The 13,158-nt window shown below is 32.3% G+C and overlaps 3 protein-coding genes and 1 long non-coding RNA gene across 4 annotated transcripts; all 4 read right to left on the bottom strand.

The window, feature by feature from the left end:
- Positions 1-159: 159 nt before the first annotated feature.
- LOC131596232 (putative wall-associated receptor kinase-like 16) lies at positions 160-3,351 on the bottom strand. Its single transcript, XM_058868834.1, has 3 exons — positions 2,315-3,351; positions 1,784-1,963; positions 160-1,658 (listed from the first exon to the last, which is right to left on the bottom strand). Exons 1-3 carry the CDS (start codon positions 3,186-3,188, stop codon positions 448-450), a joined length of 2,265 nt encoding a protein of 754 aa, XP_058724817.1. The 5' UTR covers positions 3,189-3,351; the 3' UTR covers positions 160-447.
- Positions 3,352-5,889: 2,538 nt separating this feature from the next.
- On the bottom strand, positions 5,890-7,451 carry LOC131598445 (uncharacterized). Its single transcript, XM_058871044.1, has 3 exons — positions 7,217-7,451; positions 6,787-6,965; positions 5,890-6,468 (listed from the first exon to the last, which is right to left on the bottom strand). The coding sequence occupies exons 1-3, from the start codon at positions 7,449-7,451 to the stop codon at positions 5,890-5,892; spliced, it is 993 nt and encodes a 330-aa protein (XP_058727027.1).
- A 3,372-nt stretch (positions 7,452-10,823) lies between these two features.
- LOC131598444 (uncharacterized) lies at positions 10,824-11,063 on the bottom strand. The gene has a single exon (XM_058871043.1). The coding sequence runs from the start codon at positions 11,061-11,063 to the stop codon at positions 10,824-10,826; it is 240 nt and encodes a 79-aa protein (XP_058727026.1).
- Positions 11,064-11,296: 233 nt separating this feature from the next.
- Positions 11,297-12,196, bottom strand: LOC131596231 (uncharacterized). Its single transcript, XR_009282183.1, has 2 exons — positions 11,909-12,196; positions 11,297-11,630 (listed from the first exon to the last, which is right to left on the bottom strand). It is a non-coding gene; the product is annotated as an uncharacterized LOC131596231 (long non-coding RNA).
- Positions 12,197-13,158: the final 962 nt, after the last annotated feature.

The raw sequence follows: 13,158 nt of genomic DNA, 5'->3' as shown, positions 1-13,158 counted from the left end.
TTGGTTAGTTAAGCAACAAATGGAAACTACATATTTGGAATTAGTCGGTCTTAGTCCGGATACAGAGTTTTAAAAATAAAACAATTATCATTCTATCACTATATAACTATGATTTGAACATTGTGACGAAAGTTAATTCATGTGATCGATCTCACTTAATGGGATAAGACTTAGTTGTTGTTGTATTCTATCACCATGATTTTATTAACAAGGTTCTACTGGAAAACCTATCAATTATTTTGATCTAAAAGTCACTTAAAATCGACATGCTTGAAAAATAACTATTCCTTAAAACTGAAGTATGGAACACTTCCATGTCTACATTTACTTAATATGTAAATCATAGATTACATATTGAAATGAATTAGATTATTTATGAGAAATAAAAATATGCATACAAAAAACATCTAAAATAATGAAATGAAAGTCCATTTTGTCACATCCCAATCATCTTCCATCATCCAAGGCAATCAGTACATGATCTTTCAAGCTGTCATACCCATAATCTCCTTGTTTGCTGCTATCACCAAGTTCATAAAGGCTAGAAGATGATTCATGAAGCAAGTAGCGACTCTCCTCTATATTTACGTCTTCATAGATCCAAGATTGCTTATCTATTAATTGCATTCCCTCCAATTCCATAGCCACTTCCTTCATGCTTGGTCTTTCCTCCCCTCTTAGTCTCAAACACTTTGCTGCAAGAACAGCTACCTCCTTGATCTCTCGTTCGTTTTCTTCGTTCAACAAACCATCTTGAATAACTTCAAACACATTATCCTTTTTCAAGCAAGACAGAAAGTGCATAGCAAGACTTCTTCTGTCTTCTGCCCTCCCAAAACTAAAAGGCTTCTCCCCCGTTAGCAGCTCCACGAGAACTACTCCAAAGCTATATACATCGCTTTTCTCAGTCAATTGGCTTGTTTGCATATACTCCGGGTCTAAGTAGCCAATAGTTCCTTGCACCATTGTGGCTACTTCCATTTGGTCGAGTGGAACCAATCTTGAAGCTCCAAAATCAGATACTTTCGCAGTGTTGGTTCCATCCAAGAGAATGTTATCACACTTGACATCTCTGTGGATAATCGGTATTGAGGCGGCTGAATGTAGATATGACAAAGCTCCAGCTACCTCGGCCGCGATCTTAAGACGAGTTTTCCACGATACATTATTCACCTTACCTATTTCTTTATGTATAAGTTCAGAAAGGGTACCATTGGAAACAAATTCATAAACCAACAAAGGAACTTCTGTTTCTAGACAACACCCCAAGAGTTTGACCACATTTCTGTGATTTATTTGAGAGACAACATCAACCTCATTGATGAATTGTTCAATTTGGCTTTCGTCTATAGTTTTGGATTTTTTTATAGCAACAATTCTCTTATCTTCTAGTTCCCCTTTGAAAACTGTGCCAAAACCTCCTCTACCTATGATTAAACTCTCATCAAAGTTGTTTGTGGCTTTCTTTAGTTCATTTTCTTTGAAAATATGAGCTATTTGAGATGATGATGAGTCTTGTCTTTGACTAAGTTTCTGTTCCAAAATAGAACCTCCATTTTGCTTATAGAATTTCTCTTTCAATTTGGTAAGTTTCCTTTTTTGGTTTATTGAATAGAAAATTATCATCACAAATAGAACAATAAATACTGCTCCTGCTCCTGTATCCAAAATATATTGAACCCAAACTAATATCAGTAGCATGTTTATACTTAAAGAGCATACATAAGATTTGGAAGGAAAAAAAATGAACATAAAATAAATTTAGATGTGCTTTGGTACTTACCAAGGACAGTAGGTAGTACTATTCTATTGGCATTTTCATTATGTTCTAGTTGGCATCCTCCTCCCTCCGTTCCATCTCCGATTTCCCCCTCAGGACAGAAACAAGTGTAATTCCCAAAAGTGTTATTACAATTTGCTTTACTTTTGCATCCATGATATTCTGTTGCGCATTCGTCTATGTCTGAAAAACCGTAAAACCATGGTTATCAATATCTTACTTGTTTATGGCACATATATATTGAAGAGAGGCAGGGGCCAGAGAAGTCTCTGCCCTTGCGTTTGGCCCAAACGTGTCTTAGGCCTAACGATTTGTTGTGAGGAGGCGACTTGGGGTGCGGGCGCGGTAGCACCATGTGGTACAGTTCAGTAGTATTAGTGTAAACCGAGTCGTAATATTATGAATCAACATAAATTTAGGATTAACAAAGTACTAATAAAACTTTAAAAGTATGAAGCATAATCAATGAATTAATTAAACTACAAAAAGAAAAAACAGTAGTATACATACAATAATGATCTGTCTGTTTGTTACCTGAGCAGCCTCCAGGAAGGTATGGATTTCCTTCAAAACCTTTGGAACAGTTGCATCTATAACCGTCATAATCCAGATCGTTATCGACACACTCACTATTTTCCTTGCATGCATAATTAGCTTTTGTCTGGGCTATTTGACATGACTCACTTGACACAGCCCAATTAACAACCATGGGAAATCTTTTCTTAGGTAGATTATTCAAATCATCTACAGAAAAACTGTAAGATCCTTGTTTTGCAATGAAGGAATAGCTACAATAATGTTTCACAGATGGTGTAGAATCTGGGAATTGAGATGATTGGATAGTGATATTTCTCATAAGTGGAGGAATATCCACTTGGCAACAGCCTAAACCAGTGCATTTTCCAGTGTTATTGCCAATAACCATTTTAGGATCATAATCATAACATCTTGTTAAGCAACCTGTTGAATAAGTGGCACCCTTGAAATTACTATTAAGATATCCATAACTGTCGCAACCGACGGTTATGAATTTGTTTTCTGTACTTGAAATTGTCAAAGAAGGAACTCTAAGAAAAGGAGAATTTGCAGTACTCTTACTACTATTATTAGTGCAAAAATACGAGACGGAAAACGAAAACACCATTTGGCCTAGTGGATTTATGTCTAGGACTGGAATATTGGTACCACGGATCAATTTGGAGTTGTTTTTACAAGTGAGTATAAATTTGGAATTCATGTAACATGGTGTGTGATTTTGTGTTGTTGAGTTTCCTATGCCAAATGGATATGGAATTTGTATGTCTCCACAAGTGGATTTGCAGCCTGGTAGGGCTTGTTGGGGTTGATGATCAGATGTAACTGCTTCTACAAACAGGGCTAATGCAGCAAACTTTAGTAATGGATGCATTGCTTTGAATGGCTTTGAATTGGATCACAAATTATGTAGTAGAAATATAAGGGGGTTTCATTGCTTTAGTGAGAAGTGGTATTGCAAATCTAATGATTGAATTGACTTGCAAGTTGCAGTGAAGGCTGCGTCAATGTATGTTAGGACAAAAACTGCAAGTGATTATTATTTATAAAATAGTATAGTAGTACTGTAGTAGAACTACATAAGAGTAATTATAAGAGCATGTTGCTATAAAATAAATTAAATATTGTTATTTGACGCAAAACAGAGATGGTTGGTATTGAAAAATATAGGCATTAGACTTCTTTAGTCAATTATGACGGTTGTAAAATGCTGGTTTATACATACCACCAAAAAAAATGTTAACTTATTTTGTTATAAAAAAATGTAAGATCGATGTTCGGAGAGTTTGAAGCGAGAGAGATCGAAGAGAGAAAGAGCGGAAAAACAACTTATTTTTTTTATATGTGACACCCTTGGTTCATTCATATATCTGTTTACTAATCCGACAACGAAACTTATATCAGGTCGACTAATGCATACATATCTCAGAGATCCAATAATTTGTTTGAACAAAGTGAAATCAACTTTGTCTTCCTCTCCATGCTTCTCCAATTTCGTTTGATGTAGCACCATACCTTACTTTGACACTTGAAATTCCATGCCTAGGAAATAAGACAATTTTTCCAAATCCGACATTTCAAATTCTTTCATCATCAGCTCTTTGAACTTCAACAAGTTCTCCAAGCTATTTCTAGTTACTAACAAGTCATTAACATACAAGCAGATGATTGTTATATCTTTTGCTACCACCTGAACATAGACACCATACTCATATTTGCATTTTACAAATCCCAATTCGACTAAGTATGAGTCGATCTTCTTGTTTCATGCCCTAGGTGTCTGCTTGAGGCCATAGAGCGCTTTGTGCAACTTATATACTTTACTCGCTTCTTTCAGAATCATAATCTTTGGAGGTTGTGTGACATAGACCTCTTCGTCTAAGGGACCATTCAGAAATGCTGATTTTACATCTAAATGAAATGTCAATCAAACTAGGTTGCATGTCAATACCACTAGTCGAACAGACTCTAGTCTTGCTATTGGAGCAAATACTCCAGAGTAGTCGAGTCCTTCTCTTTGAAGAAACCCTCGAGCTACTAGCCTTGCTTTATATCTTGCTATACACCCATAAACATTGTGTTTCAATTTGAACACCCACTTTACATCGATAACCTTTGTATATGCTGGCAATTTGACTAACTCTCATGTGTTGTTTCTTTCTATTGCCTGTAACTCTTCGACCATAGCTAACTTCCACTAATTAATTTTCAAAGCTTCGTTATAGTGTATTGGTTCAGCATTTGCAAGTAAAGCAAAATGAACTAATTCTCCATCTGGTGTGACTTCGTCATCACTCATCACTTCATTATCATGAAGTCTTATTGGACGAACTCTAATTCTTTGAGGTCTTTGGCTTGTGCCAGCTACATCCTCTTCGAATTTGACTGTGTCGGGAATGTTAGCAACTACTTCGACCTTGAGTGCATCTTCAACTGGATTCTCAGCAATTCCTTCAACTTCGACTTCAACAGTTTCTTCGTCAAAATCAGATCTCATCAATGGCTTGCTAACTAAATTACTAGAATTCCAATTCCAGACAGAATTTTCATTAATCTCAATATCTCGACTTAACACAATCTTCTCATCTATTGGATTGAATAACGTGTATACACTAGTCTTGTGATATCCTACCAGGATCATAAGTTCACTCTTGTCATCAAGCCTCCTTCTTCTTGCATCAGGAACATGCTTGTAACACATAGAGCTAAACACATTCAGTTGATTCACGGATGGTCGTTTACCACTTCACACTTCTTCAAGAACCTTTTTCTTCAACATCTTGGTAGGGCACCTGTTCAGGATATAAACTGCAGTCGAAACAGCTTCACCCCATAAAGATTTTGGAAAAATCTTCTACTTTAGCATGCATCTCTCCATATCCAATATGGTTCTGTTTCTTATTTCTGCAATTCCATTGTGTTGAGGCATATAAGGAGCAGTTACCTCATGATCAACACCATGTTTTGCACATAAAATTTCAAACACCTTGGATGTGTATTCGCCACCTCCATCTGTTTGCAAAACTTTGATCATCTTTTCACTCTAATTTTCAACAAGTATCTTGAACCTCGTACAGATTTCGAATACTTCATCCTTTTGTTTGATCACATAGATCCACAACTTTCGACTAAACTCATCAACAAACGGAAAAAAAAAATTTGTTTCTACTAAGAGTATGTTCTTCGAACAGTCCGCATACATATGAATATACCACTTCGAGTATGCAGGACGATCTCATTGGAATAGTCGAAAAAAATAATTTCTTGATTGCTTTCCAACCAGACAACCTTCATAGAGTTTGTCAGGCATCTCAAGGCTTGGAATACTAGTAATAATATCTTGAGTAATCAGTTGATTAAGTGATCGAAAATTCAAATGTCCAAACCTCAAATGCCATAACAATTATCCTTGTGGTCGACAACAGTTTTGAGATATTGAACTTCTATCGAACTGATCATAGTCTTAAACGTCATGTTCTACGACAACGGAGACTTTAAGACCAAATTGTTCTGGGTGTCGAATAATTTACAAACTCCATCTTTATGACAACTGAGAAGCCTCTTTCGACCAATTGTCAAACAATTAGCAAGTTGCACTTCATTCCAGGTACATAGAACACATCTTTGATCATAGTCTTTTCTCCATTGCTCAATTGAAGAACTATGTTGCTCGTACCTTCTACTTGCAACGAATTGTTATCAGCAAGTTTTACCTTGCTCTTCTTTGACTCGTCAAAATCAACTAACCATGCCTTGTGATCAGTCATGTGATTCGAGCAGCCTGAGTCGAGAAACCACATTTTGGATTCGACGTGGTTATCTGCAACTGCAGCCATAACCACCATACCACCTTCAGAATCATCTGAATCTTGGCGTGCAAGGTTCGCTCCTTCGTTCTTGCCTTTTGTTGATCCATTATTTTTCCTATACCAACAATGTTTGGACATGTGACCCCATTTTTCACAATTATAGCACTGCACACCTTTTTTATCTTCTTTGTCCTTTCGATAGTTCCCTCTTCCTCTTTTTGAGGATTCAGAAGCTCTATCATCAACATGATGCTTGTGAGGGTTCGACCAAGACTTCTTGCCTTGAGTCTTGTCGAATTTGCCTTTGAATTTTTTGGAACCACCATCCTTTTTCCACGACCAAACCTGCAGTGCCTATCTCGAATTCTGAACTTCTTTCCTTTCAACAATCCTAATCTCACGCGCCTCCAACAAACCAACTAGATCCTCCAATTCTAGGTCTTCGACTTTGTTGGATTCTTGAATAGCTACGATAACGTGATTAAAGTGAGAGTTCAACATACGCATTATCTTCTCAACTATCACCTTATCAGTTAGGGTTTCACCATAGTCCTTCATGAGATGGACGGGTTTCTAAATTTTTTACACATATTCTAGAATCTTTTCATCTTCTCCCATCGACAACAACTCATATTATCGGCGCAAGGTCTGCAACTTGACAACCTTGATTTTCTCACCTCTCTCATAATACTTCACCAGAATATCCCATGTCTCCTTCGCCGATTCAACATGAGAAATCCTGTCGAAGTTTGTTGAATCTACCGCCGTCTGAATGCAATACGCAGCCTTACAATCTTTCTTCTTGACTTCGCTGTGGGATGTTTTCCGTGCTTCGATTGCATCTGCAGTTTTAGGTCTTCGACTTTGTTAGATTCTTGAATAGCTACGATAACGTGATTAAAGTGAGAAGTCAACATACGCATTATCTTCTCAACTATCACCTTATCAGTTAGGGTTTCACCACAATCCTTCATGAGGTGGACGAGTTTCTAAACTTTTTACACATATTTTGGAATCTTTTCATCTTCTCCTATCGACAACAACTCATATTATCGACGCAAGGTCTGCAACTTGACAACTTTGATTTTCTCACCTCTCTCATAATACTTCACCAGAATATCCCATGTCTCCTTCGCCGATTCAACAATGGAAATCCTGTCGAAGTTTGTTGAATCTACCGTCGTCTGAATGCAATACGCAGCCTTACAATCTTTCTTCTTGACTTCGTTGTGGGTTGTTTTCCGTGCTTCGATTGCATCTGCAGCCAACACAAGTACGCCGCCGGTAACCACTTCTAGGGTTTTATGGAAGCCAAACAAGGATTGCATCTATTTCTTCTATCGGATTTGATTCTTGCCGTCAAGAGTTGGAAGAGAATTCGTGATGCCATTAGTATCATTCATCTTTACAACAATTGATTCACGTTCCCTGGAACAATAACCGGAAACTCTGGATACCAATTTGTTAGTGGGTGAGGCACTTTTAGTGAGGAGAGAAAAAGAGAATAATAAAAAAAAAATAAGGATTATATTATTCACTTGAATTGTACAAATAAGAATACAACCTATGAATATTTATATACAACCCTAATTAGGTTTGAGATTACTCAACTTGAATTATACTAGATCATCGGCCCGTGCTTCGCACGGATATATTTGAAATAAAACTTCAATTTTTTTATAATAGTTGATATTTAATTTTTTATTTGCATATAAAATTATTCTAAAAGTCATTTAGATTATGTTTGCAATTATACTATTAATTTTTTAATGTGAAAGCATATAAAATTATCTTGTAGGCCATTTAGATTATGTTTACAATTATACTATTAATTTTTTAATATGAAAGCATATAAATTATCTTGTAGAAAATTTAGATTATGTTTGAAATTATACTATTAATTTTTATAATGTGAAAGCATATAAAAATTATTTTGTAGGCTATTAAGATTATATTTGCAATTATACTATTAATTTTTTTTAATGTGAAAGCATATAAAATTATCTTTTAGGCCATTTAGATTATGTTTGCAATTATATTATTAATTTTTTAATGTGAAAGACAATAAGTTAGGTAAAAAATCTAGTATGATATTTATAATATATAAATTTTAAAAAATAAATATTAATCAACTAAAGAATATTATTTAATACTTCTTTATAAACTACATTTAATATTGTATCTATATCTCCATATTCATTGTTAGTCACCAATATCTTCAACTATTTCCTTGAAGTAACTCTTGATATGGAAACATATAGTTGTCCATGAGAGAAAATTAGTTGTGGCAGATATAATATAACATGTTTGAGTGGATGTTCTTGATATGACAACATATAGTTGTCCATGAGAGAAAATTAGTTGTGGTAGATATACTATAACATGTTTGAGTCTTTGAGATGCATATTTCTATTTTTATTTAATTTCATTATTAAAACGATCAATGACACTTCAAGACATTCAATATGTATTAATGTGTATAAGACCGTGAACCAAAACATACCAAAAAATTTATACACAAATGTTAATTACATCGCTTCTGTAAAATGTCATAAAAGAAATATTTGAAGAATAAATATTATATTTAACATTTTTTAGGTGATAGATGATTAAGAAATTTTAGTTAATATTATACTTTACATTAAACATTCTGTCTAAACATAATATATTTTTGTTTAATATACACTTATGCGATCTATAAGATAAAAAAGAAAATACACATATAATATAATCACAAAAATTTAAGAAATCATTATACTTATTCTACAATACTTACATCTATATCGAATTGAAACATTACACTCATAAAATAACAAACTAACAAACTAACAAACACTATATCAATAAAATATAATTTTTATTGAAGCATATATTAGAGTTAAAGATATTTACTTATGTGGCCACATGAACGATCATTTCACAGGATTTCCAAGAAAGCAACAATGATGCATCAGAAATTTATGATCTTCTCCTGATTCAAATCAATCAATAAAAGATAATTAGATAAAAAAATATAAATTAGATAGAAAGTTATAATAAAAGACAAATAAAATTGGTATCAATATAAATGAGAATTTAAATATTTATAATATAATAATTTGAGTCTCTATTATACCCCAAAAATTAATGTTAAGGAGTATAAGTTAAGAGAAACTAAAATTTTTATTATATAAAATTGAAGAGCATCACCAACGGATTGTGTTTAGAACACAATGATAATGCAATATCAAATATTTATATACAGAATGATAACTGACTGCATAATAACAAATAATGACTAATAAAATTATTAATTAAAATTTATATTAATAGAGTAAGGGTCCGTTTGGTAAAAATAGTGGTTGGCTGATAAGCTAGCTGATAGTTTATAGCTTATGACTGATGGCTGATGACTGATGACTTATAGCTTATAACGGATGGTTGAGACTGGGAGCTTATAAGCTCATTGAAGTGTTTGGTTAAATTAGCGGTTCAATTAACTTATAAATGTAAAATGACATAAAAGATATTTAATATATAATTATTTTATTTTAAATTAAAATAAATTATAAGGGTTAAAAATGGATTTTAATTAAAATAATAAGGATAAAAAAAGAAGAAAAAATAATAAGCTATAAGACATAAGCTAAAACACTATTTGAAATAGCGTCTGAAAAATAAGCTATAAAGCTAGTAAAATAAGCTATAAGCTCGTGATAAAAAGACCCTAACCAAACAGGTCTAAATTATCATATGAGCTTATAAGGCATAAAACATAAGACATAAGCTCGAAAATATGTCTTACCAAACAGAGCTTAAATAAATGATCATAATAATAAAAGAATATCAGCTACAAAATATTAAAAAATGTAAATCAAAAGTTAAGAATATCAGTTACACAATATATTCATTAATTGTATCAAAATCTTGTAGTAATAATCTAATAAACTACAACAAAAAAATAATAATAAAATTGTTTAACTTATTTATTTTTCTTAAAATATTATAAAATTAAAAACATTTTAATAAATACATTTGTACTATAGTAAATTATGAATATAATTTTTTATAGTAATAATGATAAATTATAAAACTAAATTCATCATATTATAAAAAAAATTTCAAGTAGATAATTGAAACTAATGAAATTTTACATTAATAGTTTAATAATATTAAAATATATAATCGTAGATTTTTATAAAATCTTGTACGAATAATCTAATAAATTTTCATAAAAAATAATTTAATATATTGGCATATGTGGTTTTTCTATACAAAAATAAAATTTAAAATATTTTATTAAATGAATTTGTATTATAATAAACTATAAATTGATTTTGTTTACAAAATTTAACTATACAATTTTATTTATTAAATTGTATAAAGTTTTTTATAACTCATTCATCATATAACGTTTAGAAAATTAATAGTTTAGCGATGTTTTTATTATGTAACGTTCATGAATTAAAAGTATTGAAGAGTTTTTAAAATGGATCTATATTTAGTATTTTTTTTATTTCTTCCCTATTATAAATTATTTATATGAAGGATCTTAACACATAATTTCATGAGTATAAAAAGTTGACTATTGAAACTATATATGAAATTTACAATTAATTTATAATTTAAAATTTAAAATTATGATTTATTATTTATATTTAAAATTTAAAATGTATGAGAGAGAGAGAGAGAGAGAGAGAGAGAGAGAGAGAGATTTTATATTATATTTTAGAAATGATAAATTTAAGCCCCTCAACCTTGAGACGCCTGGCCAATACCTCCCCTACAACAGCAGTTGCTTTTGCATTGCAGTACCTGGCACACTCCAGGGACTGCTTGATGTCGTGCTCCGCAGTGGATGATGTTGCTACTATTTGTCCACTGTTTCGATCTACAACACTTGCAGTAATGTACTTTATTGATTTGAACAATCTCAGCACATACCGTTTCGTTAGAGTCATTCTTCAATCATCTTACAAGTGAATTGAAAATCAAGTTTATTAATCAGTTTAAGAAAAAAAGAAGATAAAAACAACAAACAAAAAGGTGATGTTATTAAAAGAAAGGAATTCGGGTACGCATGCAAAAGGTTAATTCTCTTTTTTTTTGTTTCAAGATTTCTGTCTATATTCTTTTTAATTAGCTGAAAATAATCACATGAATCACACTAATAATTAACAGAAAAACTATCATCAAGGTTAAACAGATGATCTATTCAAATATGAATAAAAACGAAATTTTAAGATACAGGCAATAACAGCAGCAGATTTATGATACAAGTACGCATAGTATGCTTCTAAATAAGATGCAATCGAATAATAACTTATATGTAACAAACATTCGATACGTGCATGTTCTTTTTCTGTCAATGCAACTTGCAAGCCTTCCAGATTAGATATAAACTAACATGTTTTTGGAGCGGGATTATTAAAGGCACTGATTGGTCCAGTGAAAGAGAAGAATGTGGAACTGCATAGAAGATAACTCCCAATCAAACCCAAGAATTAGCACTAGAAACTGCTTACTTGCTGCAACAAAAAAAAAAAGATATGGTACATAACAGAAAATACTTTGTAACCATTGCAAGTACTCGAGGAATCTAAAAGCATAGTAGACCAAGAGACTATGTAATTTCACAAGTAATTGAAATCTACTTTCTTTTTTTTCTGAAAATGCAAAACCATAGTATATAAACAATAAATCAAACACATGGTGTGCAAGGCAGCCTCATGAATATAACAGAGACAGTACCAGATCCTAATGAGCATGAAAGGTAAAGATCAAAGACGTGTGAATGAGTGATTACCTCGTAGAGAAAATGAAAAACATAGTGTCAACCGGACAGCTTCAGAACACTGATGCGTTGTCTTTTGCAGTGGCAGTGGCGGATATCACGGCCACCGATCGCATCCTTTGCCGGAAAAGAAGTATGTTTATGTCTGAAGGAAAAGAAGAGAAACAGCAGCGTGTGAAATGTGACATGTTTGAATCAAGAAAGCAGACTTTCGTTAGAAAAAAATAAAAAAAAATTAGGGTTCCAAGAACAACTTGGGCAAGAGAAGAGAAATGGTTGTTTGGATTATCGTGTAGAGAAAAGAAGTTTTAGAAAGAGGAAAAGGTTATAATAGCAAATATTCAATACTGAAAGTGTGAGTTGTTGTTGTGGGCCACCACACATTTTGATTATGGGTTTACTAAATCACCAAAAGACATTATTTACCCCAAGTATATTATTTTAGACTAAGTTAATCAAAGGGTATTTTAGTGAATACCAGAACAGTAAATTTTCTTATATTATAGATGACGGTTTGAATTAGAAACAAAACTAGTATCTCATATCCAGTCATATAACACAACTTAACACAGCGGGCGGAGCTAGAACTTTCTTATCTTGAAATAAATTATATTATTACTAAAATTTAAAAAATATGTATAATAACGACCGACAATTTTAGAAAATTGATAAATTAAATAATTTTTTTAAACAAAACGACATTGTTTTAATAATTATTTTTAAAAGATTGTTGTCGTCTTCACTCCTTTCTTTTCCCTTCATTACAAGTATTCAAAAATAGGAAAATTTGTTTTCTTTTCCCTTCATTACAAGTATTCAAAAATAGGAAAAATTGTTTTCTTTTCCCTTCATTACAAGTACTAAAAATAGGAAATAGTGTGTATGGAATGAGAATGTGGAAGATCCACTGTTGTGTTTAATTTAACGCTGTTTCTCCTTTCATCTAATTTTTCTTCTTAACCTATATTGATTTGCTATTGATATGTGTTGATTGGCTATGAATTTTTGAATTTAGGGAAGAAGATGGACAATAATAATTAAAATTCAAAAATAATATTTAGCGACGGATTTTTTCAACGCTAACTTCATCATTAAAGTTGGTCAAATACACATGACGTTCCACATCACTACCACATAGAGATTTAATAGACTTTGACTAACGCAGTAAATGAAAATGACCAAGCTTCAGTTTGTAAAGTTAAATGACTCAAATGGTGTCTTTTTTAGTTAAAACACTAAAATGAACTCTGACTACAAGTTAT

This window comes from Vicia villosa, linkage group LG4 (genome assembly GCF_029867415.1).
Source record: "Vicia villosa cultivar HV-30 ecotype Madison, WI linkage group LG4, Vvil1.0, whole genome shotgun sequence".
NCBI lineage: Eukaryota > Viridiplantae > Streptophyta > Magnoliopsida > Fabales > Fabaceae > Vicia > Vicia villosa.
This window is presented reverse-complemented; position numbering and strand designations above follow the sequence as displayed.